The sequence below is a fragment of the Dendrobates tinctorius genome, unplaced genomic scaffold, assembly GCF_039654945.1.
Source record: "Dendrobates tinctorius isolate UK_male_01 unplaced genomic scaffold, ASM3965494v1 ptg000007l, whole genome shotgun sequence".
Taxonomy (NCBI): Eukaryota; Metazoa; Chordata; class Amphibia; order Anura; family Dendrobatidae; genus Dendrobates; species Dendrobates tinctorius.
The window spans coordinates 53,741,004-53,763,215 of record NW_027361675.1 but is presented as its reverse complement, the minus strand read 5'-3'; the positions used below and the strand labels follow the sequence as shown (position 1 = coordinate 53,763,215).

At 42.6% G+C, this 22,212-nt stretch overlaps 1 protein-coding gene across 7 annotated transcripts in view; it reads left to right on the top strand.

The window, feature by feature from the left end:
* The window catches only part of CLIP2 (CAP-Gly domain containing linker protein 2), a 188,119-nt gene that overhangs the window by 67,011 nt on the left and 98,896 nt on the right, over window positions 1–22,212 (top strand). For all 7 annotated transcript variants that reach the window (XM_073574816.1, XM_073574828.1, XM_073574855.1 and 4 more), the window contains one exon: window positions 20,809–21,030. In XM_073574816.1, coding sequence (XP_073430917.1) covers window positions 20,919–21,030 — 112 coding nt within the window. In that variant the 5' untranslated portion in view covers window positions 20,809–20,918. The remainder of the gene's footprint in view (window positions 1–20,808; window positions 21,031–22,212) is intronic.

Here is a 22,212-nt window from a genome sequence, read left to right as displayed (position 1 = left end):
AAAACAGATGTGATAAAATAGTTTTATCATAATTTTAAAATCGGAAAATGATCAACAGAATCTTTGACGAAAAATATCTTTTTATTATATGATGGCTATGAATGTATATGGTATTTTAATTTTATTACCTCACTTTTGCCATTGTACGAATCTAATGTTGTATTGCATCCACTCTATTAATGCCTCCTTGGAAAAGACCTAACACCACTGAGCTCACTGGAACTTATATCTTCTTTTTTCTATCCAACCATTTTTCCTTTTCTTTTATTTATCAGCATTTCTTGAGAAATTCTCGTTGATGAATTTATCATTTACCCTACACCAGTTATCTGGCATACAAAAGCTGAAAATGATGGTTTATGCAATATTTTCTCAATAATTAGCATCATTTTCTTTTTTTAATCACACCATCATGGTTCATGTAGATTTGATTATCTGAAGCACAGATGGCCAGAGATGCCCCTAATTTAATATGAGGAATACAAAAATTAAAAAATTAGTTGCATCATACTCCAGGATGCTTTTTATTCAGACCACCATATAAAAATCTGGTCTTAAAGGGAACCTGTGTCTACATTAATGCTGCCTGAACCATGGGCAGCATGTACAGCTCTGGCAAAAATTAAGAGACCACTGCACAGTTTTATAAAAATCAGCTTCTCTACATGTCTGACAGCCATTCCATTCCAGTGTCAGTTGATTTCCAACCAGAGGACACCTCATTCTACTTATTGTGCTTTTGATTAGGTGATCACCTGAACCAAATCTTATTTAACGAAAGAAAGTATAAAAAAAACCCTGCTGTGGTGTTCACAATCCTCTTGCAATAGGACAAGCTGGATGGCAAAACAAGTACTAGTAATATCTAAAAAGTAAAAGGAATTAAAAAATAACTTTTAACCATGCCAAAGGAGTTGAAAAAAAAAGTCTTGATTGAGGAAAAGAAGGGTTCAATTCTGGCTTTACTAGTAGAGGGATACAGTGAGCGTCATGTTGCCTCCATCCTTAAAATTTCCAAGACGGCAGTCCATTACAACACGGTCAAGCAGACATTAGGGACAACAAAGCTACAGACCGCCAGAGGGTGAAAATGACTCTTCAGTGACCGGGATGACCGTTATCTTATTCGAATGTCACTCAGCAACTGCAGGATGACATCAAGTGACCTACAAAAGGAGTGGCAAATGACAGCTGGGGTGAAGTGTACAGCAAGAACAGTTCATAACAGGCTCCTAAAGGCAGGGCTCAAGTCATGTAAAGGTAGAAAAAAGCCTTTCATCAATGAGAATCAAAGGAGAGCTAGGCTAAAGTTTGCCAAAGACCATAAGGATTGGACCATAGAGGACTGGAGTAAGGTAATCTTCTCTGATGAGTCTAATTTTCAGCTTTGCCCAATACCTGGTCATCTAATGGTTAGACGGAGACCTGGAGAGGCTTACAAGCCACATTGTCTTGCACCCACTGTGAAATTTGCTGAAGGATCGGTGATGATATGGGGATGCTTCAGCAAGGCTGGAATTTGGCAGGTTAATCTTTGCGAAGGACGTATGAATCAAGCCGCACACAAGGTTAACCTGGAAAAACAGTTGAATCCTGCTCAGGCAATGTTCCTCAACTCTTAGGACTGTTTTTTCCAGCAGGACAATGCGCCATGCCACACAGCTAGATCAAATAATGTGTTGATGAAGGACGACCACATCAAATCCATGTCATGGCCATCCCAATCTCCAGTGTTGTGAGTTCATTTTCCCCTTCACTACTGAGGCCCGAGGAACTCCCTCTTCTGGTGAAGAAAGGTAGTGAGCCTGATTGTCAGACACCTGGGGCTGATGATGATGACTGGCTGAGTGGAGTTAATGACTGGATATAAGGCTGCCGACGCCCTTCTGGCCTGCGGGTGATTTCTCTGTGGACTTCTAGAAAACCAGTCTGATTCCTGCTCATCTAAAGCTAAGATTTCTGCTTTGCCTTTTTGCATTAGTGTTTTGTTTTCCTTGCTTTTCTGGATTCTGCCATTCCCTGCTGGGGTGAGCTGAATCTCCTTTTGCCTGTTGCTCTGTCTTCAGAATATTCCTGAGTACTGACATAGCCTTTTTTGAAGCCTAGCGTCTTCAGGGCCTTTTTTACTGTCAGTTTGTTGGCTCTTATTTTCATAGGTTTTTTCACGGATTGCAGACAGCAGCCTTCCTGTCCTTTCCTATCTAAGCTAGCTTGGGCCCCATCTTTGCTCAGTCTATCTTTCTGTCTGTGTTTTGTTCTTTCTTCTTGCTTCACCGTCATTATATGTGGGGGGCTGCCTTTTGCTTTGGGGTCTGCTCTGGGGCAGTTTAGATTTCCCTTTCTGTCTTTAGGCTATGTAGTCCTCTGGCTGTGATCGAGGGGCCTAGGGCATCGTAGGAGCCCCCCACGGCTACTGCTAGTTGTGTTGATAGGTTCAGGGGTCTGCAATCCGATAGCTGCCAACTTCTCTGGTTTTCTGGACTTAGCTAGCATTTCTATTTTTGCCTCCTACGGTGACTCAATCATAACAGAATCACCCGCCATACCGCAGATTCTAGGGTACTCAATTGCAGGAAAGAATTGTATAAAAAAAAAAAAAAAAAAAAGTGTGTATATTTTTGCCTCTATATCTCTGAGGCCGTAGGGGGAATTCTTTTTTCTCTCAATGGAGATAAAGCAATTGTCTGATCGTGTGGAGCAGCTCGCTGTGGAAGTGCGGGGAATTTCCGCCTACCTTGCTCATTCACATGCTGCTGAACCAAAGATTCCTACACCTGATGTATTTTTTGGGGATCGGTCAAAATTTTTGAATTTCAAAAGTAATTGTAAATTATTTTTTGCCTTGAAGCCTAACTCGTCAGGGAGCTCCGCGCAGCAGGTTAAAATTGTCATCTCTTTGCTGCGTGGCGATCCCCAGGATTGGGCGTTTTCTTTGAAACCAGATGATCCTATTCTGACTAATGTGAACGCATTTTTTCAGGCCTTGGGGTTGTTGTATGACGAACCTAATGCCATTGATCAGGCTGAAAAGACCCTGCTGGCATTGAATCAGGGTCGTGATTCTGCAGAATTGTACTGTCAAAAATTCCGAAAGTGGGCAGTACTTACTACCTGGAATGATAATGCCTTGGCTGCTCTCTTTTGGAAGGGGTTGACAGAAGCAGTAAAAGATACTATGGTGGGATTTCCTGTTCCCTCTGGTCTTGACGATTCTATGTCTTTAGCCATTCAGGTTGATCGGCGTTTGTGCGAACGCAGAGCTGCACGAGAGGTGTTGCCACCTGTTGAACAGATGTCTGAACCTATGCAATGTGATAGAGTTTTTTCCAGAGAGCAGCGTCAGGAGTTCAGAAGGCGTAATAAGTTGTGTTTTTTCTGTGGAGATGCCTCGCATATTATTTCTGTCTGTCCTAAACGCGAGAAACGCCTTGCACACACGTTTTCTGTTGGTGGTGTTCAACCTAAGTTTCTTCTGGCTATTACTCTGATCTGCTCCCTGTCCACATTTTCCGCCAAGGCTTTTGTGCATTCGGGAGCAGCTCTAAACCTAATGGACTTGGATTTTGCTAAACGTTGTGGATTTCCGATGACACCTCTACAGACGCCTATCCCTTTGAGGGGGATTGATGCTACTCCTTTGGCTAAAAATAAACCTCAGTTTTGTACCCAGGTGGTAATGCGGATCGCCCCAGACCATCAAGAAAATTGCAGGTTTTTGGTGTTACATAATCTGCATGATACTATTGTTCTGGGGTTTCCCTGGTTACAAATTCATAATCCAGTTTTGGATTGGAAATCTGTGTCTGTGGTGAGTTGGGGTTGTCGGTGTGCCTTTAGTGAGGCTCCGGTGTTTTCCACCTCTCCTCAGTCGCATGATGTTCCTGATTATTTGGCGGACTTTTATGATGTATTTAGTGAGAATGAGTCTGCGTCTCTGCCTCCTCATAGGAGTTATGACTGTGCAATTGAACTGAGCCCGGGGTGTAAATTTCCCAAGGGTCGGCTCTTCAATTTATCTGTACCCGAGCACGAGGCTATGCGATCCTATATTAAAGAGGCGTTGGAGAAGGGTCATATTAGACCATCCTCGTCACCCTTAGGTGCCGTTTTTTTTTTGTAGCCAAAAAGGATGGATCATTAAGACCTTGTATTGATTATCGTGCTCTCAACAAAATTACTGTTAAATATCACTATCCGTTACCCCTGATTTCTGATCTATTCTCCAGAGTTAAAGGTGCTTGCTGGTTTACCAAGCTTGACCTCAGGGGGGCGTATAAACTTATTCGCATTAAGCATGGGGATGAATGGAAGACGGCGTTTAATACTCCGGAGGGACATTTTGAGTACCTGGTGATGCCTTTTGGGCTCACTAATGCCCCTTCTGTCTTCCAGTGCTTCATGAACGATATTTTCCGAGATTTTGTCGATAAATTTTTGATTATCTATCTGGATGATATTTTGATCTTCTCCAAGGATTGGGATTCTCATGTGGAACATATTCGGACTGTGTTCCGGATCTTGAGGGAGAATTCCCTGTATGTCAAAGGATCTAAATGCCTTTTTGGAGTACAGAGGATTTCTTTTTTGGGATTTATTTTGTCCCCGTCAACTATTGAAATGGACCCGGCCAAGGTACAGGCCATTTACGATTGGGTTCAGCCCACTTCTTTGAAGGCCCTCCAGAAGTTTTTGGGTTTTGCTAATTTTTATCGGAAATTTATAGCAAAATTTTCTAGTATTGCCAAGCTATTGACTGATTTGGCTAAGAAGGGTGCTGATGTGTTAAATTGGTCTCCGGAGGCTGTTTCTTCCTTTCAGGAGCTGAAGCGAAGATTCACCTCCGCCCCGGTTTTGCGGCAACCTGATGTCTCACTTCCGTTCCAGGTAGAGGTGGATGCTTCTGAGATTGGTGCAGGAGCTGTTTTGTCCCAAAAGGATCCTGTAACATCTAAAATGAATCCCTGTGCTTTCTTTTCCCGAAAGTTCTCTCCATCTGAACGTAACTATGATGTGGGGAATCGGGAACTGTTAGCCATGAAATGGGCATTTGAGGAGTGGAGACATTGGTTGGAGGGAGCTAAGCATCAAGTCGTGGTCCTCACTGACCACAAGAATTTGATTTACCTAGAGTCGGCTAAGCGCTTGAACCCTAGACAGGCTAGGTGGGCCTTGTTTTTTACACGTTTTGATTTTGTGGTTTCTTTTCTTCCTGGAACTAAGAATGTCAAGGCTGACGCCCTCTCTAGGAGCTTCTTTGCTGATTCTCCTGTGGTGACCAAGCCTGCTACCATCTTAGGCGAAGGGGTAGTTCTTTCTGCCATCTCGCCCGATTTGAGACGTGCTCTGGAAGAGTTCCAGGAGGACAAACCTGAGCGTTGTCCCAGTGGAAAGTTGTATGTTCCTGACCAGTGGAAGAAGAGAGTGATGTCTGAAGTTCATTGCTCTGCTTTGGCTGGTCATCCAGGTATTTTTGGTACTAGAGATCTGGTGAGTCGGTCTTTTTGGTGGCCCTCCTTGTCTCGTGATGTCAGGAATTTTGTGCAGTCCTGTGGGACGTGCTCCCGGTCTAAATCGTGTTCTCACTCTAGTGGGTTGTTGATGCCTTTGCCTGTCCCCAAGAGGCCATGGACCCATATTTCAATGGATTTCATCTCTGATATGCCTGTCTCTCAAAGGATGACTGTTATTTGGGTGATTTGTGATAGGTTCTCTAAGATGGTTCATCTTGAACCACTCCCTAAGTTGCCATCTTCCTCTGAATTGGTGCCCCTGTTTTTACAACAGGTGGTTCGCTTGCACGGGATTCCTGAGAACATTGTATCTGACAGAGGAGTCCAGTTTGTGTCTAGATTTTGGAGAACTTTCTGTTCCAAGCTGGGAATTCAGTTGTCCTTCTCCTCTGCTTTTCACCCTCAGACCAATGGGCAGACAGAGAGAACAAACCAGACCTTGGAGTCATATTTGAGATGTTTTATTTCTGCTGATCAGGATGATTGGGTTTCATTTTTGCCCTTGGCCGAATTTGCTTTAAATAATAGAGCTAGTTCTGCCACTTTGATGTCACTTTTTTTTGTAACTTTGGGTTTCATCCTCGATTTTCTTCAGGGCAGGTGGAGCCCTCTGCCTTCCCAGGTGTTGACACTGTGGTGGAGAGAATGCACCAGATCTGGGACCAAGTGGTGGATAAGTTATCTCTTTCCCAGGAAAAGGCCCAGCGGTTTTCCAACCGACATAGGACCATTGGTCCCCAGTTTAAGGTTGGTGATATAGTGTGGTTATCATCAAAAAATATTGCTATGAAGGTGGCTTCTCCTAAGTTTAAGCCTAGATTTATTGGACCTTACAAGATTTTGGAGATTATTAATCCGGTCTCTTTTCGTTTGGCTCTTCCTGTCACATTTAAAATCCATAATGTGTTCCATAAATCTTTGTTGAAGAGGTTTGTTGAACCTGTTGTTCCGGGGGTTGCACCTCCAGACCCTGTATTGGTTGAAGGTAACATGGAATATGAGGTAGAGAAAGTACTGGATTCCCGTCTGGCTAGACGGAGACTCCAGTATTTGGTTAAGTGGAAGGGTTATGGTCAGGAGGATAATTCCTGGGTCTCTGCCTCTGATATTCATGCCAAAAGATTGGTGCGTGCCTTTCATCGGGCTCACCCTGATCGCCCTGGTGGCGTGGTTGAGGGTTCGGTGACCCCTCCTCAAGGGGGAGGTACTGTTGTGAGTTCATTTTCCCCCTCACTACTGAGGCCCGAGGAACTCCCTCTTCTGGTGAAGAAAGATAGTGAGCCTGATTGTCAGACACCTGGGGCTGATGATGATGACTGGCTGAGTGGAGTTAATGACTGGATATAAGCCTGCCGACGCCCTTCTGGCTTGCGGGTGATTTCTCTGTGGACTTCTAGGAAACCAGTCTGATTCCTGCTCATCTAAAGCTAAGACTTCTGCTTTGCCTTTTTGCATTAGTGTTTTGTTTTCCTTGCTTTTCTGGATTCTGCCATTCCCTGCTGGGGTGAGCTGAATCTCCTTTTGCCTGTTGCTCTGTCTTCAGAATATTCCTGAGTACTGACATAGCCTTTTTTGAAGCCTAGCGTCTTCAGGGCCTGTTTTACTGTCAGTTTGTTGGCTCTTATTTTCATAGGTTTTTTCATGGATTGCAGACAGCAGCCTTCCTGTCCTTTCCTATCTAAGCTAGCTTGGGCCCCATCTTTGCTCAGTCTATCTTTCTGTCTGTGTTTTGTTCTTTCTTCTTGCTTCACCGTCATTATATGTGGGGGGCTGCCTTTTGCTTTGGGGTCTGCTCTGGGGCAGTTTAGATTTCCCTTTCTGTCTTTAGGCTATGTAGTCCTCTGGCTGTGATCGAGGGGCCTAGGGCATCGTAGGAGCCCCCCACGGCTACTGCTAGTTGTGTTGATAGGTTCAGGGGTCTGCAATCCGATAGCTGCCAACTTCTCTGGTTTTCTGGACTTAGCTAGCATTTCTATTTTTGCCTCCTACGGTGACTCAATCATAACACTCCAGACCTGAACTCCATTGAAGACCTCTGGAACATAATCAAGAGGAAGATGGATCAAACAAAGAAGAACTGCTTAAATTGTTGTGCCAGGAGTGGCATAAGGTCACCCGAAAAAATGTGAAAGACTGGTGGAAAGCATGCCAAGACGCATGAAAGCTGTGATTAAAAATCATGGTTATTCCACAAAATATTGATTTCTGAACTCTTCCTGAGTTAAAACATTAGCATTGTTTCTAAAATGATTATGAACTTGTTTTCTTAGCATTGCTTGAGGTCTGCAAGCACTGCATTTTTTTGTTCTTTTGACCATTTCTCATTTTCTGAAAATAAATACAAAATTTAGTGCTTGGAAATTCGAGACATGTTGTCAGTAGTATATAGAATAAAAGAGCAATTTACATTTTACTCAAAAATATACCTACAAAGAGAAAAATCAGACAAAAAACAGGATTTATCTCCAAGCATTAGTGTCCAATAGATTGAGGCTGTAGTAAGTCCCTACAGATGCCACCTCCTCACTGTTAACATACTTTAAGGCTTTGTCATGTGCATAAATATATAATCTATTTAGCACAAACATAAAGAATGGCCTTATGACTTGCTCTGAGAGGAGACCTAAATGAATACACTGAACTCAGCAAAAATGCGCAAGAGTTTAAATAGGAACGGTGCTTCAGGCTTGGCAAAATACACCATATGTTCAGTTTATTACCAAGTTATACTGATGTTACACATGTGACAGCAACCACCTAGATATGCAGGGCACCTGTTTAATTTCCAATCTTGATCACTTATAGGCCTCACTCATACATCCGTGATTTTTTTTCATATGTAAAAATTTGATTTATTTTCACTGACCCATAGAGATGTTTAGAATGCAAGCTGAACATTGCAATAGATGTATGCACACTGAGCCAAAGTGGTATATAAAACTTAATACAGTGATGGTGACATACATCTGCAAACGGATTGAATGGCAGACCATTCGGAAGAATCGTGAAGACCAAAAGAAGAAAGCCGAACATGTGGTCAGAAAAAAAAAGGAACAATCATTTAAGTAAAATACCTTTATTATGGCATATCTTGGTAAGTGGTAGCACCATATACACAGGTGCACACACACTTAAAATGAATTGTAGTGTAAACATTAAAAAGATATAAATGATCCATAATGGCCACCAGGTGAAAGTTATATACCACTAAGTACAAATGAATATGCCATACAATACAGCTTTAAAATTGAATTTGTATAAACTGCTACAAAATACACAGTTGTCCAAAATAGTAACAAATGAATGAGTTGCCATATATCATGGCTAAATAAAGCTGAATATAGACATAAGATAGTAACCTTAGTGGTTAAAAAATTATTGCTGGATCAGGCCTTCAGGAGATAACTGGGAGCGAAAGAAAGTGCAGTGGTCAGTAATGAAGATGGCTGCAACATGAAGCAAGATATGTAAGAGGATGTAGTTACCTGGAGGGCTAGTGGATTTAGTCGCCCCTGACGAAGGACTAAAAGTTCGAAACACGCGTCGGATGTGTGCCACACAGGATCCGCTAGCCCTCCAGGTAACTACATCAAGAAGGATTTCATCACCCCAGGTATCATTTTATTCAGTATAATGGTGCCAACCTGACAGTGTCTGTAGTTTACTGATGCAATAGAATCTATAATACTACAATCCTGTTGACAGGATCAGTTCACTTTAAATATTACATGAACTACTGTACCCACGAGCCACAAATAACTACTAGCAACTATTGGTTGGGGTGCTGTGTGTCAGATTCCCTTGATCTGATAGTAATGCCCCATAAGGAAAATATCATCCGTATGTAAGTAGTGGATAGTTTTAGCATAATATTAGTAACATTGTCAGTTTTGGCTATTACATTAAGAAATAAGCTGGTTTATCTTAATGCATTGTTAAAAGAGTTGTGTAAGACTTTTACATATGGCTGTTGGATTTGATCAGTTGCTGACCTGCACATCATAGCTCCATCAAAGACATAGTAGCTGCGGTGGGGTAATGCACATCTGCACCCGATTGATTAGAACACGGCCAGAATGCAGTCGATGGAGCTGTGCTGTGCAGCTTCGCAACTGATCAAATCCGGCCTCCATCAGCTTTGGGAACAGTTGATTGCCAGGGTTGTCGAGCGTCGTATCCCCACCATCGGATATTGCTGACCCATACTAAGGCTCTGTACCCACGTAAGCGTTTTTTTCGCGTTTTTTAATCGTTTTTACAGGCAATGAATTCTGCTTTGTGCATATTGATGCGTTTTTTTCTGCGAAAAAAAGCATCATGGTAAAAAACACAGTATGCTCATTAATTTCGCGGAAAAATCTGCATTTCTAACTATTTTCTATGAGACTGGGGATGCTCCGGAAAAAAACGCATAAAAAAAGGCGCGGAAAAAAACGCACGTTTTCTGGGAAGGAGTCCGGTTTTCAGTCGGGAATTTTCTGCATACGTGGGTACATAGCCTAAAGCTCGGCCATCAATATAAAGGTCATGGACAGCTCCTTTAATGAAGGTGTAAAAATGAGTGTGCTATAAGTATATACTGCTTTGAGTTTAGTGTATGTGGCACTCTATCAGCCAGACTTACTGGCCACGTTTCGTTTTTTCTTTTTTTTTTTTATACAAGCTATGCTATTAATTTTCTGGCAGATTCATTCTCATCCTGTCTGCCTGCACTAAGTCTTTCATTATGTGACTGTCAACTGTCTGCCACATGCAGTAGAGAATTTGGAACTGATTATGTTAGATGGATCTTCCCATTAAATGTAGTTTTCGTATTTTTGCAAGCATGAAATAACACACATGCTGTGTTGTCAAGTTATGTCAGCCCAGCCAGCATGTGAAAATCTCCAGTGTTCAAGCAGTGAGTACTTGTTGGCTTTTTTATAGCTCTTTTGGATGTGTACATTAAAAATGACTCTCTAATTTTACTATTATTTTTATATAGTTTTATTATATATGATGAGCCAATAATCCATTTTAGTCCAAATTTGGTAGTAAAACTATTTGCTTGGTTTATAAAAACCTTATAGTCTTCATCTAAAAGGTGTTCTCCGGGAATAGAAAAAAAATAACTAAAGGAAATGTCATTATAAATTAATTCTGAAAGACATTTAACTAGCAAATCACAATTGTAATGGTGCAGAGAGGTAATCACTATAGAATTAAAATGTCCAAATTCCTGATTCACTTACAGAAATCTGTCTAAAAATATTAGGACAGGCGCCTGTGAGCATGTATGGTAGGAATCTTAATTCCTGTGATCTGAAAATACCTATACCATGTATTGTCATTTACAAATTCAAGCTGATAAGCAGTGTGAATGGCCTCTTACATCACCATCCTTGATATTTCCACTATTAGATCAGAAAGACATGGTAGACAGCAGTGTGAGCAGCCTCTTCTTAACTCAACACTCTTGGTATCTCCAGTTCTAGATTAGAAAGATGTGGTGGAGAGTAGTGTGAGCAGCCACTTCCTATCTTAGCACTCCTGGTATGTCCAGAATCTGATCAGAAAGACATGGTAGACAGTAGTTTGAGCAACCTAATCTTACCTCAGCACCCCTTATGTCTCCAGTAATAGATCAGAAAGAGAGGTTGAACAACAGTGTGAGCAGCATCTTCTTATCTCAGCACCCCTGGTATGTTCAGTATCAGATCAGGAAGACATGGTAGACAGCAGTGTGAGCAGCCTCATCTTACCTCAGCACCCCTTATACCTCCAGTAATAGATCAGAAAGACAGGGAGAACAGCAGTGTGAGCAGCCTCTTATCTCAGCACCCCTGGTATGTCCAGGATCAGATCAGAAAGACAGTGACATCAGCAGTGTGAGCAGCCACTTTTTATCTCAACACTCCTGGTATGTCCAGTATTAGATCAGAAAGGCATGGTAGACAGCAGTGTGAGCAGCCTCATCTTACCTCAGCACCTCTGGTATCTGCAATATTAGATCAGAAAGACACGATGGACAACAGCCTGACCAGCTTTTTGTTTTACTTCAGTACTCCTGGTATTTCCTTCCTTCATACAGTATGTGTTTCATAACAGTTTTGGTAGGCTGGCCTCTCCTTTCCTATTTCGATGTTACAATACAATGAGTGAAATATCCTGAAATCTACCTGAATATTTTTTGCTATGTGTCCTTGAAGTTTCCCACAAATTGTGCTGCATGTTTTGTTGTGGATTTAGTGCAAAAATTCCATAGTGTCTATAAGTATGTTACTAAGGGAATATTCACATACGTCAGGTCAGATATTGCTGTTTACATGAAGGTGATTGTTTAGGTAGCAAGCACATCAAATTCTGCAACAAATATGCCCCGTATGAATAACATTTTAGAGGAATATAGCCTTATTTAGTAGCAATACTACCGTTCAAGTGGTGACGGTTTCGAGGTATGAGTTACATTGTTACAAGGTTGAAAAAATACATAATTCCATTAAGGCCTGTTTCACACATCAGTCTTTGTGTTCAGTCAAAATCCGCTAAAATGGCGGATAGCGGATCCGTTCCTGAACTGACCACAACGTTTGTCATCGGACCGTTATTTTAACGGATCCGTGAAAGGAAGAATTTTAAAGGAACCGCTGCCTGGGGAAGAGGAGAGAGAGAGAGAGAGAGAGAGAGATTTTCCAGCCGCCAGAACAGAGTTTAGGGTTAAATTTCCAGCTGAGTGAAGTCTTTCAGTCATGCGCAGTGAGAAGTGCGGATCCTGCCTCCCGAAAAAACGTTACATGCTCCGTTCAGGCATGTCGGCAGACGTCCAAATTTTGGCGGATCTGCAAAAAAACGGATCCAACGGATGGCCATCTGTCAAAATCCGCCGGTAATGCAACTCAATGGGGAAAAAAACGGATCCGCCAAAAAAAATGGCGGATCCGTTTTTTTTGCAAAACGGCGGATTTTGACTGATGGACAAAAACTGATGTGTGAAACAGGCCTAAAGGGAATCTGTCCACAGGATTGTGCTCAGTAACATAGTGTCAGGTCAGCTCCGTTCTACTGATTAAAATGTTACTTTGGTTGATGAAATCTGTCTTGTGGTTGTTGTTTAATCTTTATTTTCTGTTTTGAGTTAATGATATGTTCGTGCTCTGGGGCGGCCTGTGGGGGGGGGTCTTTATGTGGTGTTCTGATTAGGTATTTATAATGCAGACTGCTGACAGGTCACTGATCCCTCACTGACCTGCTCCCTAGTTTACATAATGAATATTATATATATGGTATATTCTAAAAAAATCACCTTCAGCAGGCTGGCATTTTCACTGATTTTTTTTTTTTTTCAATTTATGTATACCATCAAAAACAATAATTAAATACACATTATACAGTTGTGACCAAAAGTATTGACACCCCTGCAATTCTGTCAGATAATACTCTTCCTGAAAATGATTGCAAACACAAATTCTTTGGTATTATTATCTTCATTTAGTTTGTCTTAAATGAAAAAACACAAAAGAGAATGAAGCAAAACATTGATCATTTCACACAAAACTCCAAAAATGAGCCAGACAAAAGTATTGGCACCCTCAATGAGTTTCTTACAATGCTCTGCTGGAATTTTAGACCATTCTTCTTTGGCAAACTGCTCCAGGTCCCTGATATTTGAAGGGTGCCTTCTCCAAACTGCCATTTTTAGATCTCTCCACAGGTGTTCTATGGGATTCAGGTCTGGACTCATTGCTGGCCACCTTAGAAGTCTCCAGTGCTTTCTCTCAAACCATTTTCTAGTGCTTTTTGAAGTGTGTTTTGGGTCATTGTCCTGCTGGAAGACCCATGACCTCTGAGGGAGACCCAGCTTTCTCACACTGGGCCCTACATTATGCTGCAAAATTTGTTGGTAGTCTTCTGACTTCATAATGCCATGCACACGGTCAAGCAGTCCAGTGCCAGAGGCAGCAAAGCAACCCCAAAGCATCAGGGAACCTCCGCCATGTTTGACTGTAGGGACCGTGTTCTTTTCTTTGAATGCCTCTTTTTTTCTCCTGTAAACTCTATGTTGATGCCTTTGCCCAAAAAGCTCTACTTTTGTCTCATCTGACCAGAGAACATTCTTCCAAAACGTTTTAGGCTTTTTCAGGTAAGTTTTGGCAAACTCCAGCCTGGCTTTTTTATGTCTCGGGGTAAGAAGTGGGGTCTTCCTGGGTGTCCTACCATACAGTCCCTTTTCATTCAGACGCCGACGGATAGTACGGGTTGACACTGTTGTACCCTCGGACTGCAGGGCAGCTTTAACTTGTTTGGATGTTAGTCGATGTTCTTTATCCAACATCCGCACAATCTTGCATTGAACTCTCTTGTCAATTTTTCTTTTGCGTCCACATCTAGGGAGGTTAGCCACAGTGCCATGGGCTTTAAACTTCTTGATGACACTGCGCACGGTAGACACAGGAACATTCAGGTCATTGGAGATGGACTTGTAGCCTTAAGATTGCTCATGCTTCCTCACAATTTGGTTTCTCAAGTCCTCAGACAGTTCTTTGGTCTTTTCTTTTCTCCATGCTCAATGTGGTACACACAAGGACACAGGACAGAGGTTGAGTCAACTTTAATCCATGTCAACTGGCTGCAAGTGTGATTTAGTTATTGCCAACACCTGTTAGGTGCCACAGGTAAGTTACAGGTGCTGTTAATTTCACAAATTAGAGAAGCATCACATGATTTTTCGAACAGTGCCAATACTTTTGTCCACCCTCTTTTTTTATGTTTGGTGTGGAATTATATCGAATTTGGCTTTAGGACAATTCTTTTTGTGTTTTTTCATTTAAGACAAATTAAATGAAGATAATAATACCAAAGAATTTGTGTTTGCAATCATTTTCAGGAAGAAACTGAGTATTATCTGTCAGAATTGCAGGGGTGTCAATACTTTTAGCCACAACTGTAGATGCGATCATGCTGCAGCGCAGGCATTGGTGCCAGCCTGCAGAAGGGTATTTTTAAAAATGTAATATTCATTATGCAAACTAAAGGGCAGGTCAGTGAGGGTTCAGTGACCTGTCAGCAGTCTGCATTATGAATACCTAATCAGAGCATCACATGAAGGCCCCCCACAGACCGCCTCGGAGCACGAGCATATCGTTAACTGAAAACTCAAAATAAAGATTAAACAACAACCACAAGACAGATTTCATCAACCAAGGTATCATTTTAATCAGTAGAAAGGAGCTGACCTGACACTGTGTGTAGGTTACTGAGCACAATCCTGCCGACAGGTTCCCTTTAATGGAATTATATATTTTTTCAACCTTGTAACTATGTAACTCATACCTCGAAACCGTCAACGCTTGAACAGTAGTATTGCTACTACATAAGGCTATATTCCTCTAAGATGTTATTCATACATGGCAGATTTGTTGCAGAATTTGATAATAACGGCGACGACCTGACACTGTGTGTACGTTACTGCGCACAATCCTGCTGACAGCTTCTCTTTAAGTTCATCCTTTCTCCATCAGTTATACATTCTCTATGACTAGATTATTTATAAGCCACAGTGCCATTTGTAGTGAGAATATAATTCAGCACGTATAAATGCTGATATAGTGTCTGCCATTACTAACTCTTTCAGTAGGGTATTCCTCAATCTGACTAGTTGAACTATAAAGAACCCTTTCATTTTTAGTTGCCACACACCTAATGGATCTCCCCGACCTTTGGAAGGAATAAATCATGTGACAGTCCTTTGTATTGACCACACTTTTATTAATATATGTTCTTAGACCACCCTTTAGGCGTAATTTTTTTAAGCTAAACAAGCCTAAATGTTCTAACCTCTCATCATATGAGAGACCTAATATCCCATTTATCCTTGACATTGGTATTGTCGATGTTCAGGTGGGGTGTCCTTACATACTTCATAACCCTCCATGCACAATCCATCCCCTAAAACCCCAGTGCCTCCCACGCCTTTTACCGAATAAAGACACTAACACCAAATTTTGGATAATATTGGCCACAGCAGCCTTTATTATAAACAAACAAATATTAACATTGAATAAATAACAGTAAATAAATAACCTAGGGTGGGTCCTTGAAGCTCAAAAATCTGGTGATTAACCATACTGAAAACTGTGGACAAAAACAGACCATAACTTACTCCCATCCGATACCCCACTGGCTTGGGAGCACCATATAAACCCCGAAGGGTACCAATGTCCACTCTACCCCGAGGATCCGGCAAAACATAGACAAAATTACCAGACCAGAAAACCAAAATATAACACCACCTGAGTAATCCATATACCCACAGACCCCCAAACCAATTTAGCACCAACTTCAAGGACCCCCCCAACCGCAGCATGGCCACTATGACCCAAAACAAAAACAGAACCCACCTACCAGACAAAATCAATAAGGGCGGGCAGGCGGGACTGCTCACGGCAGTTCCAGAGCGGGAACTGGCCAAACCCCTCCCTAGCTTGCACCATAAAACCCCCTAGTTTGCATATCCCACCCCATCAATGCTAACCCCACCTCTCCAAACCCCTGTCATGTCAGCCTTCACTTAACGCCGCGGGGGGGGAGGGGGCGGCTTGTTCCGGCCTGTACTTTTTAAAATGTCGAGCCCAAAACAGGATCCCATATTCTTGATGTGGCCTCACAAGGGATTTATAGAGGGGTCATAATTCATTGGGATCTCAGATTTTTTCTCTCTTTATACACCATAGTGTTCACCAAGCTGATACCAGTTCTGCATTAGTACCGCTGGAAATACTGTAAGTGGAAACTGATGGAGAACAGGAGCAAACATTTCATAGTATCAGATTTCTTGACTTCTTAGCACAATGTACTTGGACATCTGCTGTACCACTCACCATAAAATAATCCTGTAAAATGCTAATGCTTTTCACACTAAATACATGTGCAGCTGTGGCTACTGGCGCTCGCAGGTTCAATCACTGTAGCTCCACTTTATATGGAAGCTAAATATCAGATCTCAGTCCACTTCCCACCACTATGATTGTTTTCAGTAACGTTTGGTTCTCCTTTTGCTTTAGATTCAATAGACATTGGAATGTTTGTGAAAATTTTTCAAAAAATAATTTCCCAAAGCAACCAATCACAGTGCAGCTTTTTTTTTATCAGATGTTTTTAAGAATTAAAGTTCAGACCTTCAAGAATATTGATGTAGTCATATTTATTTGTTTTAAGTATATGGTTGATAGGCTTTTCTTTGTAGTGTTAACCCTTTAGTGATCAAGGAACTTTTCATCTTTTGCACTTTCATTTTTTGATCGCGTGCTTCCCAGAGCCATAACCTTTTCATTTTTCCGTTGACATAGGTGTATGAGGGCTTGTTTGTTTGTGGGATATGCTGCAGTTTTGAATGACATTATTCATTTTTTTCGTGCAATCTACTGATAAACAGCAAAAAAGTTCCAACTTTCCAAAATGCAATTCTGCCATTGTTTTTTGGGTTTTGTTTCTACACCTAGGCTCCAGTCATTGCGGATAGATCTAGATGCCAAGCTTTGTATTATAGCTGGCATCTACCATGTGTAGGGGAAGCTCAGATCCTGAGTCGCTCCACATCTGCAGACCCCCACCCAAAATCTCCATCTCCTAATGTGGAAAAGGTTTAATAAAGAATGATTTAGCAATAATAAATGAAAAGCTGAGCTTCACTTTGGGTAAAAAAGACAGTTTTTAGTAGACATCTCTGATAAAATAGATTAATTGACTTTTGAATGAGTAAAATGTAAAATAATATATAAAGTGGGGGGAAATGACCAGGCAGACATCCTTGGTACAGGCTGTTTAAAGAAAACCTATCAGGTGATTCATGCTTCCCAAACTGCGGGCAGCATGAATAACAGACTGGCTATCATGATTTTGCCTATAGATGTGTGTGGAAGCAGTGAGTGACAGTTTAGTTGTCCAATCTAGGACAGGGGCATGCTGAGCTTTCAGTATTGTGATGGACAGCTCAGCCGTTCAATCGCAGGCTGGAGTATGCTGAGCTGTCAGCGTGTTGAGGGACAGTTCAGATGTCCAGTCAGGGTCAGGACGTGCTGGGGCTTCCTCCATGTGTTTTCTATTCAAGGGATTACCTGGCTATTTAGCTGGCTCTCTGCCTCCAATTAGTGCCAGTTGTAGCTTTGCTCAAGTGGTGTGTGCTTACTCTGTTACCTGTGTTCCTCTATTTGATCTTTGTTGCCCCACCTTGGACCTTGCCTTTGACCATATGTTTGCCTTACCCTTTTGTCTTGATCTGCTACCGTCCTGTAATTCTGACCTCAGACTGTGACCTGACTACGCCTTTACTTTACCCTTTTTTCCATGGCAACTCCTATTGATATCTGACCCCGGACCTCATGACTTCCCAGCCTCACGGCTTGTCCATGAGTAGTGACTAGCGTCATACTAGCGTTTCACAGAAAATGTAATTTGAAGATTGTCAATTTGTCAAAAAAGTTTGTCAAAGCACTGGGGACAGAGTGTGGCGGCAGCGCCGGGGACAGAGCGACACCCGCAGTGGCAGCACCGATAAGGTATACCCACATTATAAGACACACCCCCATTTTCCCCCCAAATTTGGGGGAAAACGTGCATCTTATAATCCGAAATATACGGTACTTTATTAGATATGCATTAATTGGCAAATTTGCTCTGAATTTCCCCATGGTGGGACGATTAAAGGATTATCTTATCTTATCTTAATATCCAAAATACTTATATACTTTATTAGATATGCATTTGTATTACAATTTATTTGATGCTGCTTTGCTCTCTTGATTTTTAGCAGCATAGGAATTAAAAGGAGCCACCATTCATTTATTGATTCACTGAAGGAATCTCTAATCGTGCTAAATAAACTAAATCTGAAACTTTCTGTTTAATTCTCATGAGAGCCAGATTGCTGATAAGTTGCTTCTGACTAGAGGCTCTACCTAAAAATAACATTCAAACCCTACGTATTTCTAAAAGTCTCTGTCATCAGGGGTCATCTTTGGCTATGTAATTAATCACGCTATGTTTCCGTGCATACTATGCTGTGTGCCCCTATGCTCAGTAACAAGAATTGATGTATCCATTGCTAGCATATATAAACTTGCTCCTAAATGCAGTGAAAAAAATGAACGTAAGTTTGAACTAAGTCTTCTACAAGAGTTTCTGAACCCTTTTCGCAAGAGACTGAAGTGCCGAATCTCATGCTTGCTTTTCACCAACACCCACACCAACATTCTGGACTTTGGATTTTTTTGGCTATGGGGCTAAGAACTTACCAGCAGATAGTTGCCAACTGTTCAGCCCTAGCCCTCCGATGATGTGTTAAGGCTGAGGCAGCAACTCACTGGCTTAATCTGAGTGCATGTCAACAAAACAGCTTTTTCACTTCCAGTCTGCTCTGTCGACAGTGCATTACTACCAATGTCATGCTGATTGGCAGCTGGCTTCCCTCAGTTTGGCAGTGGGGATGAGGAACTAGCTGTCAATCAGCATTACATTGGCAGGGAGGCCTATTGACAGAGCAAATCTAAAATAAAAAAATGGAACAGCATTCTATATATCAAGGTGGTACTCATGGAGAAATATTGACAGAGCAGACCGAATTGAAGTGAAAGAGCTGATCTGTCGATGTGACATCAGCGGAAGCAGCAGAATCGCCAGCAGGAGTGGTCCATGATCTCTCTGAGCTATTAGACAAAGGTGCAGAACTTGCAGTTGCCTGTAAAATCTTAGCTCCATAGCTAAAACAATCTCCAAATTCCCGGTTATTGCATTTAAGTATCTGTGAAAATGAGGATGAGTGACCTCATGGAGATCAACATCCAACACTGCGGAGACACCATCACATGTTTCTCAACGCAGTGATGCTAGAGCAATGCCCCCATCCCTTATGGGAAATATGCAAAAACATGTAAAACAACAATGGCGGAGACACCATCACATGTTTCTCAACGCAATCAATAACTAGCCAGGTCTTTCACCGGGAAGGAACAACCACGGGAAGGGCAGTCTCCAATGAAGGAAACCACCTATGCCAAAACATGGTATCCATCCACAGACAGCTGTTTCGGGGTATTGCCCCTCATCAACTGGCTACTAGCCAGTTTCCTACTCCACACTGATGAGGGGAAATACCCCGAAACAGCTGTCTGTGGATGGATACCATGTTTTGGCATAGGTGGTTTCCTTCATTGGAGACTGCCCTTCCCGTGGTTGTTCCTTCCCGGTGAAAGACCTGGCTAGTTATTGCTTGCGTTGAGAAACATGTGATGGTGTCTCCGCGGCTGTTGATTTACATGTTTTTGCATATTTCCCATAAGGGATGGGGGCATTGCTCTAGCATCACTGCGTTGAGAAACATGTGATGGTGTCTCCGCAGTGTTGGATGTTGATCTCCATGAGGTCACTCATCCTCATTTTCACAGTCTTTTTCTAGGCATTGCTCCTACTAGCCAGTTTCCTACTCCACACTGATGAGGGGCAATACCCCGAATCAGCTGTCTGTGGATGGATACCATGTTTTGCCATAGGTGGTTTCCTTCATTGGAGACTGCCCTTCCCGTGGTTGTTCCTTCCCGGTGAAAGACCTGGCTAGTTATTGCTTGCGTTGAGAACCATTTAAGTATCTGACACCTTTACTGAAGATTATATCAGAGGTGATGGACAGACTGTGGGCCTGTTGTCCTAACTATTCTACACATATTTGGATGAAGTAGTGGCTCACTTAGAATCTACTCTCTGCGAAGTATTACAGGACATCCAATGAACCTTAAAGAAGCCCTCCCATCAAAGTTTTTATCCTCTTAATATATTGCAATCATCATATTATATAGCACAGTGTACTTACAATTGCACATTCTGCCCTTCTACCTAGTTTATTCTTCTGCTTTCCGTTAAGTCTACTTGCACTTTACATTATTCATTTATTTATATAGTTCTGCTCTAAACTACCTATCACTGTAGTGTGCATTCTATTTGTCATTTTAAGTGCATCCACTCTTATTTGAAGTTCTGTGGTATCTGTTTGCTACATTTTGGGAAACCCATGCTTGCTTTGTTAAACCTGTTTTATGGATATGAATTAAGAATAAAGTTTCAACCATTTTTTAACAATTTTCAGCATGTGTGCCATCTTGCATGGGGATTTAGTATCTCTTGTAGTGTTTTTTATTGTCATTTTGAAGGTTTTGAATGTACCTTATGACTTTTGTTTTGATTTAACAATATAGCAATGTCATTAGTTATCGTCTTCATCTGAACGGAGAATTTACTGCAATGTAAAACTAATGTGACTTCTATATTTTAGGTAACTAAACATGGAAATCAGTTCCCATTATATGGAAGCCTAACCATTCCAAGTGAAAGGATTCTGACAAGAAGTAAAGCTACAGAGAGTTTAAAACTATTGCTACAAATATGCTGAAACCAAGTGGACTAAAAATCCCAGGAAGGGGGGCAAAACACTCGAGTCCAGTGGGAAGATCTTCAGCTGGATCTGGTGTTACGGGCAGCACCAGCTCAAAAGAAGGTACATGTAAATATATACCTGTATGTACTGTATTTGTGACGACTCCTGGAGTGGACCCTCTGGGTCTTGGCACCAACCCTCCCAAGGCGAGCTGACCTAGTGAAGACCACCCCTTATACAGGGAGTGTCGGGGCAAGCCCCAGGGGGTGAGGTACCACGACTGCTGGCACCAGGCGGCCGGCTCACAGGAGACACGAGTGAGTGAGTGTGTCTGCAGGCACGTGTAAAGCGTGGGCACGGGAACACGTGGTATACAGCGTCCGGGTGTGAGCAAAGCAGGATGCGTGCAAAGGAGCACAGCAGAGCTCTGAGTCAGGCCGCAGGTGTGCCAGGAGGTGTAACAGCGTACAGGAGCAGGGTGTGTGCCAGAGGGCACAACTGAGCATAAGACAGAGTACAGGATTGGAACGTGTGCCAGGAAGCCCCACTGAGTAAGAGACAGAGTACAGGATCAGAGCGTGTTCCAGGAGGCACAACTGAGTATAAGACAAGGCACAGGATCCGAGTGTGTGCCAGGAGGCACAACAGAGCATAAGACAGAGCACAGGATTAGAGTGTGTGCCAGGAGGCACTACTGAGTACAAGACAGAGCACAGGATCAGAGTATGTGCCGGGAGGCACAGCTGAGTGTAAGACAGAGCACAGGATCAGAGTATGTGCCAGGAGGCACAATTGAGTATGAGACAAAGCACAGGACCAGAGTATGTGCCAGGAGGCACAGCTGAGAGTAAGACAGAGTACAGGGTCAGAGCGTGTGCCAGGAGGCACAACTGAGTACAAGGCAGAGTGCAGGTTCAGAGCGTGTGCCAAGAGGCACAGTAGAGTGCAAGGCAGAGGACTCGAATACAGCGCACAGCCAGGCAGGGACACGGCAGACCAAGCCAGGAAGTACAACAATAATCAGGCACCTCCCTAGGAAGAGGTAGCCTGATATAGCACATGATTGCTAGGGCTTCCGGGTCAAGTCCTCCAGTACCATAGAGAGGACGGACCTGGAGGCCGAACTGAGAGGAGCGCGCAAGCGCACACATAACGTGGGGGAGACAGGAACCTAGGTACGAGAGGTGCGTGTGCGCACCCGGCGGGACCCCCGGAGCGACCGCGGCTCCGGAAGAGATGACGTCGGGACCAAGGTCCCGCCCCCAGGTGAGCGCGGCGTGACAGTATTAGATTAATTTGTGA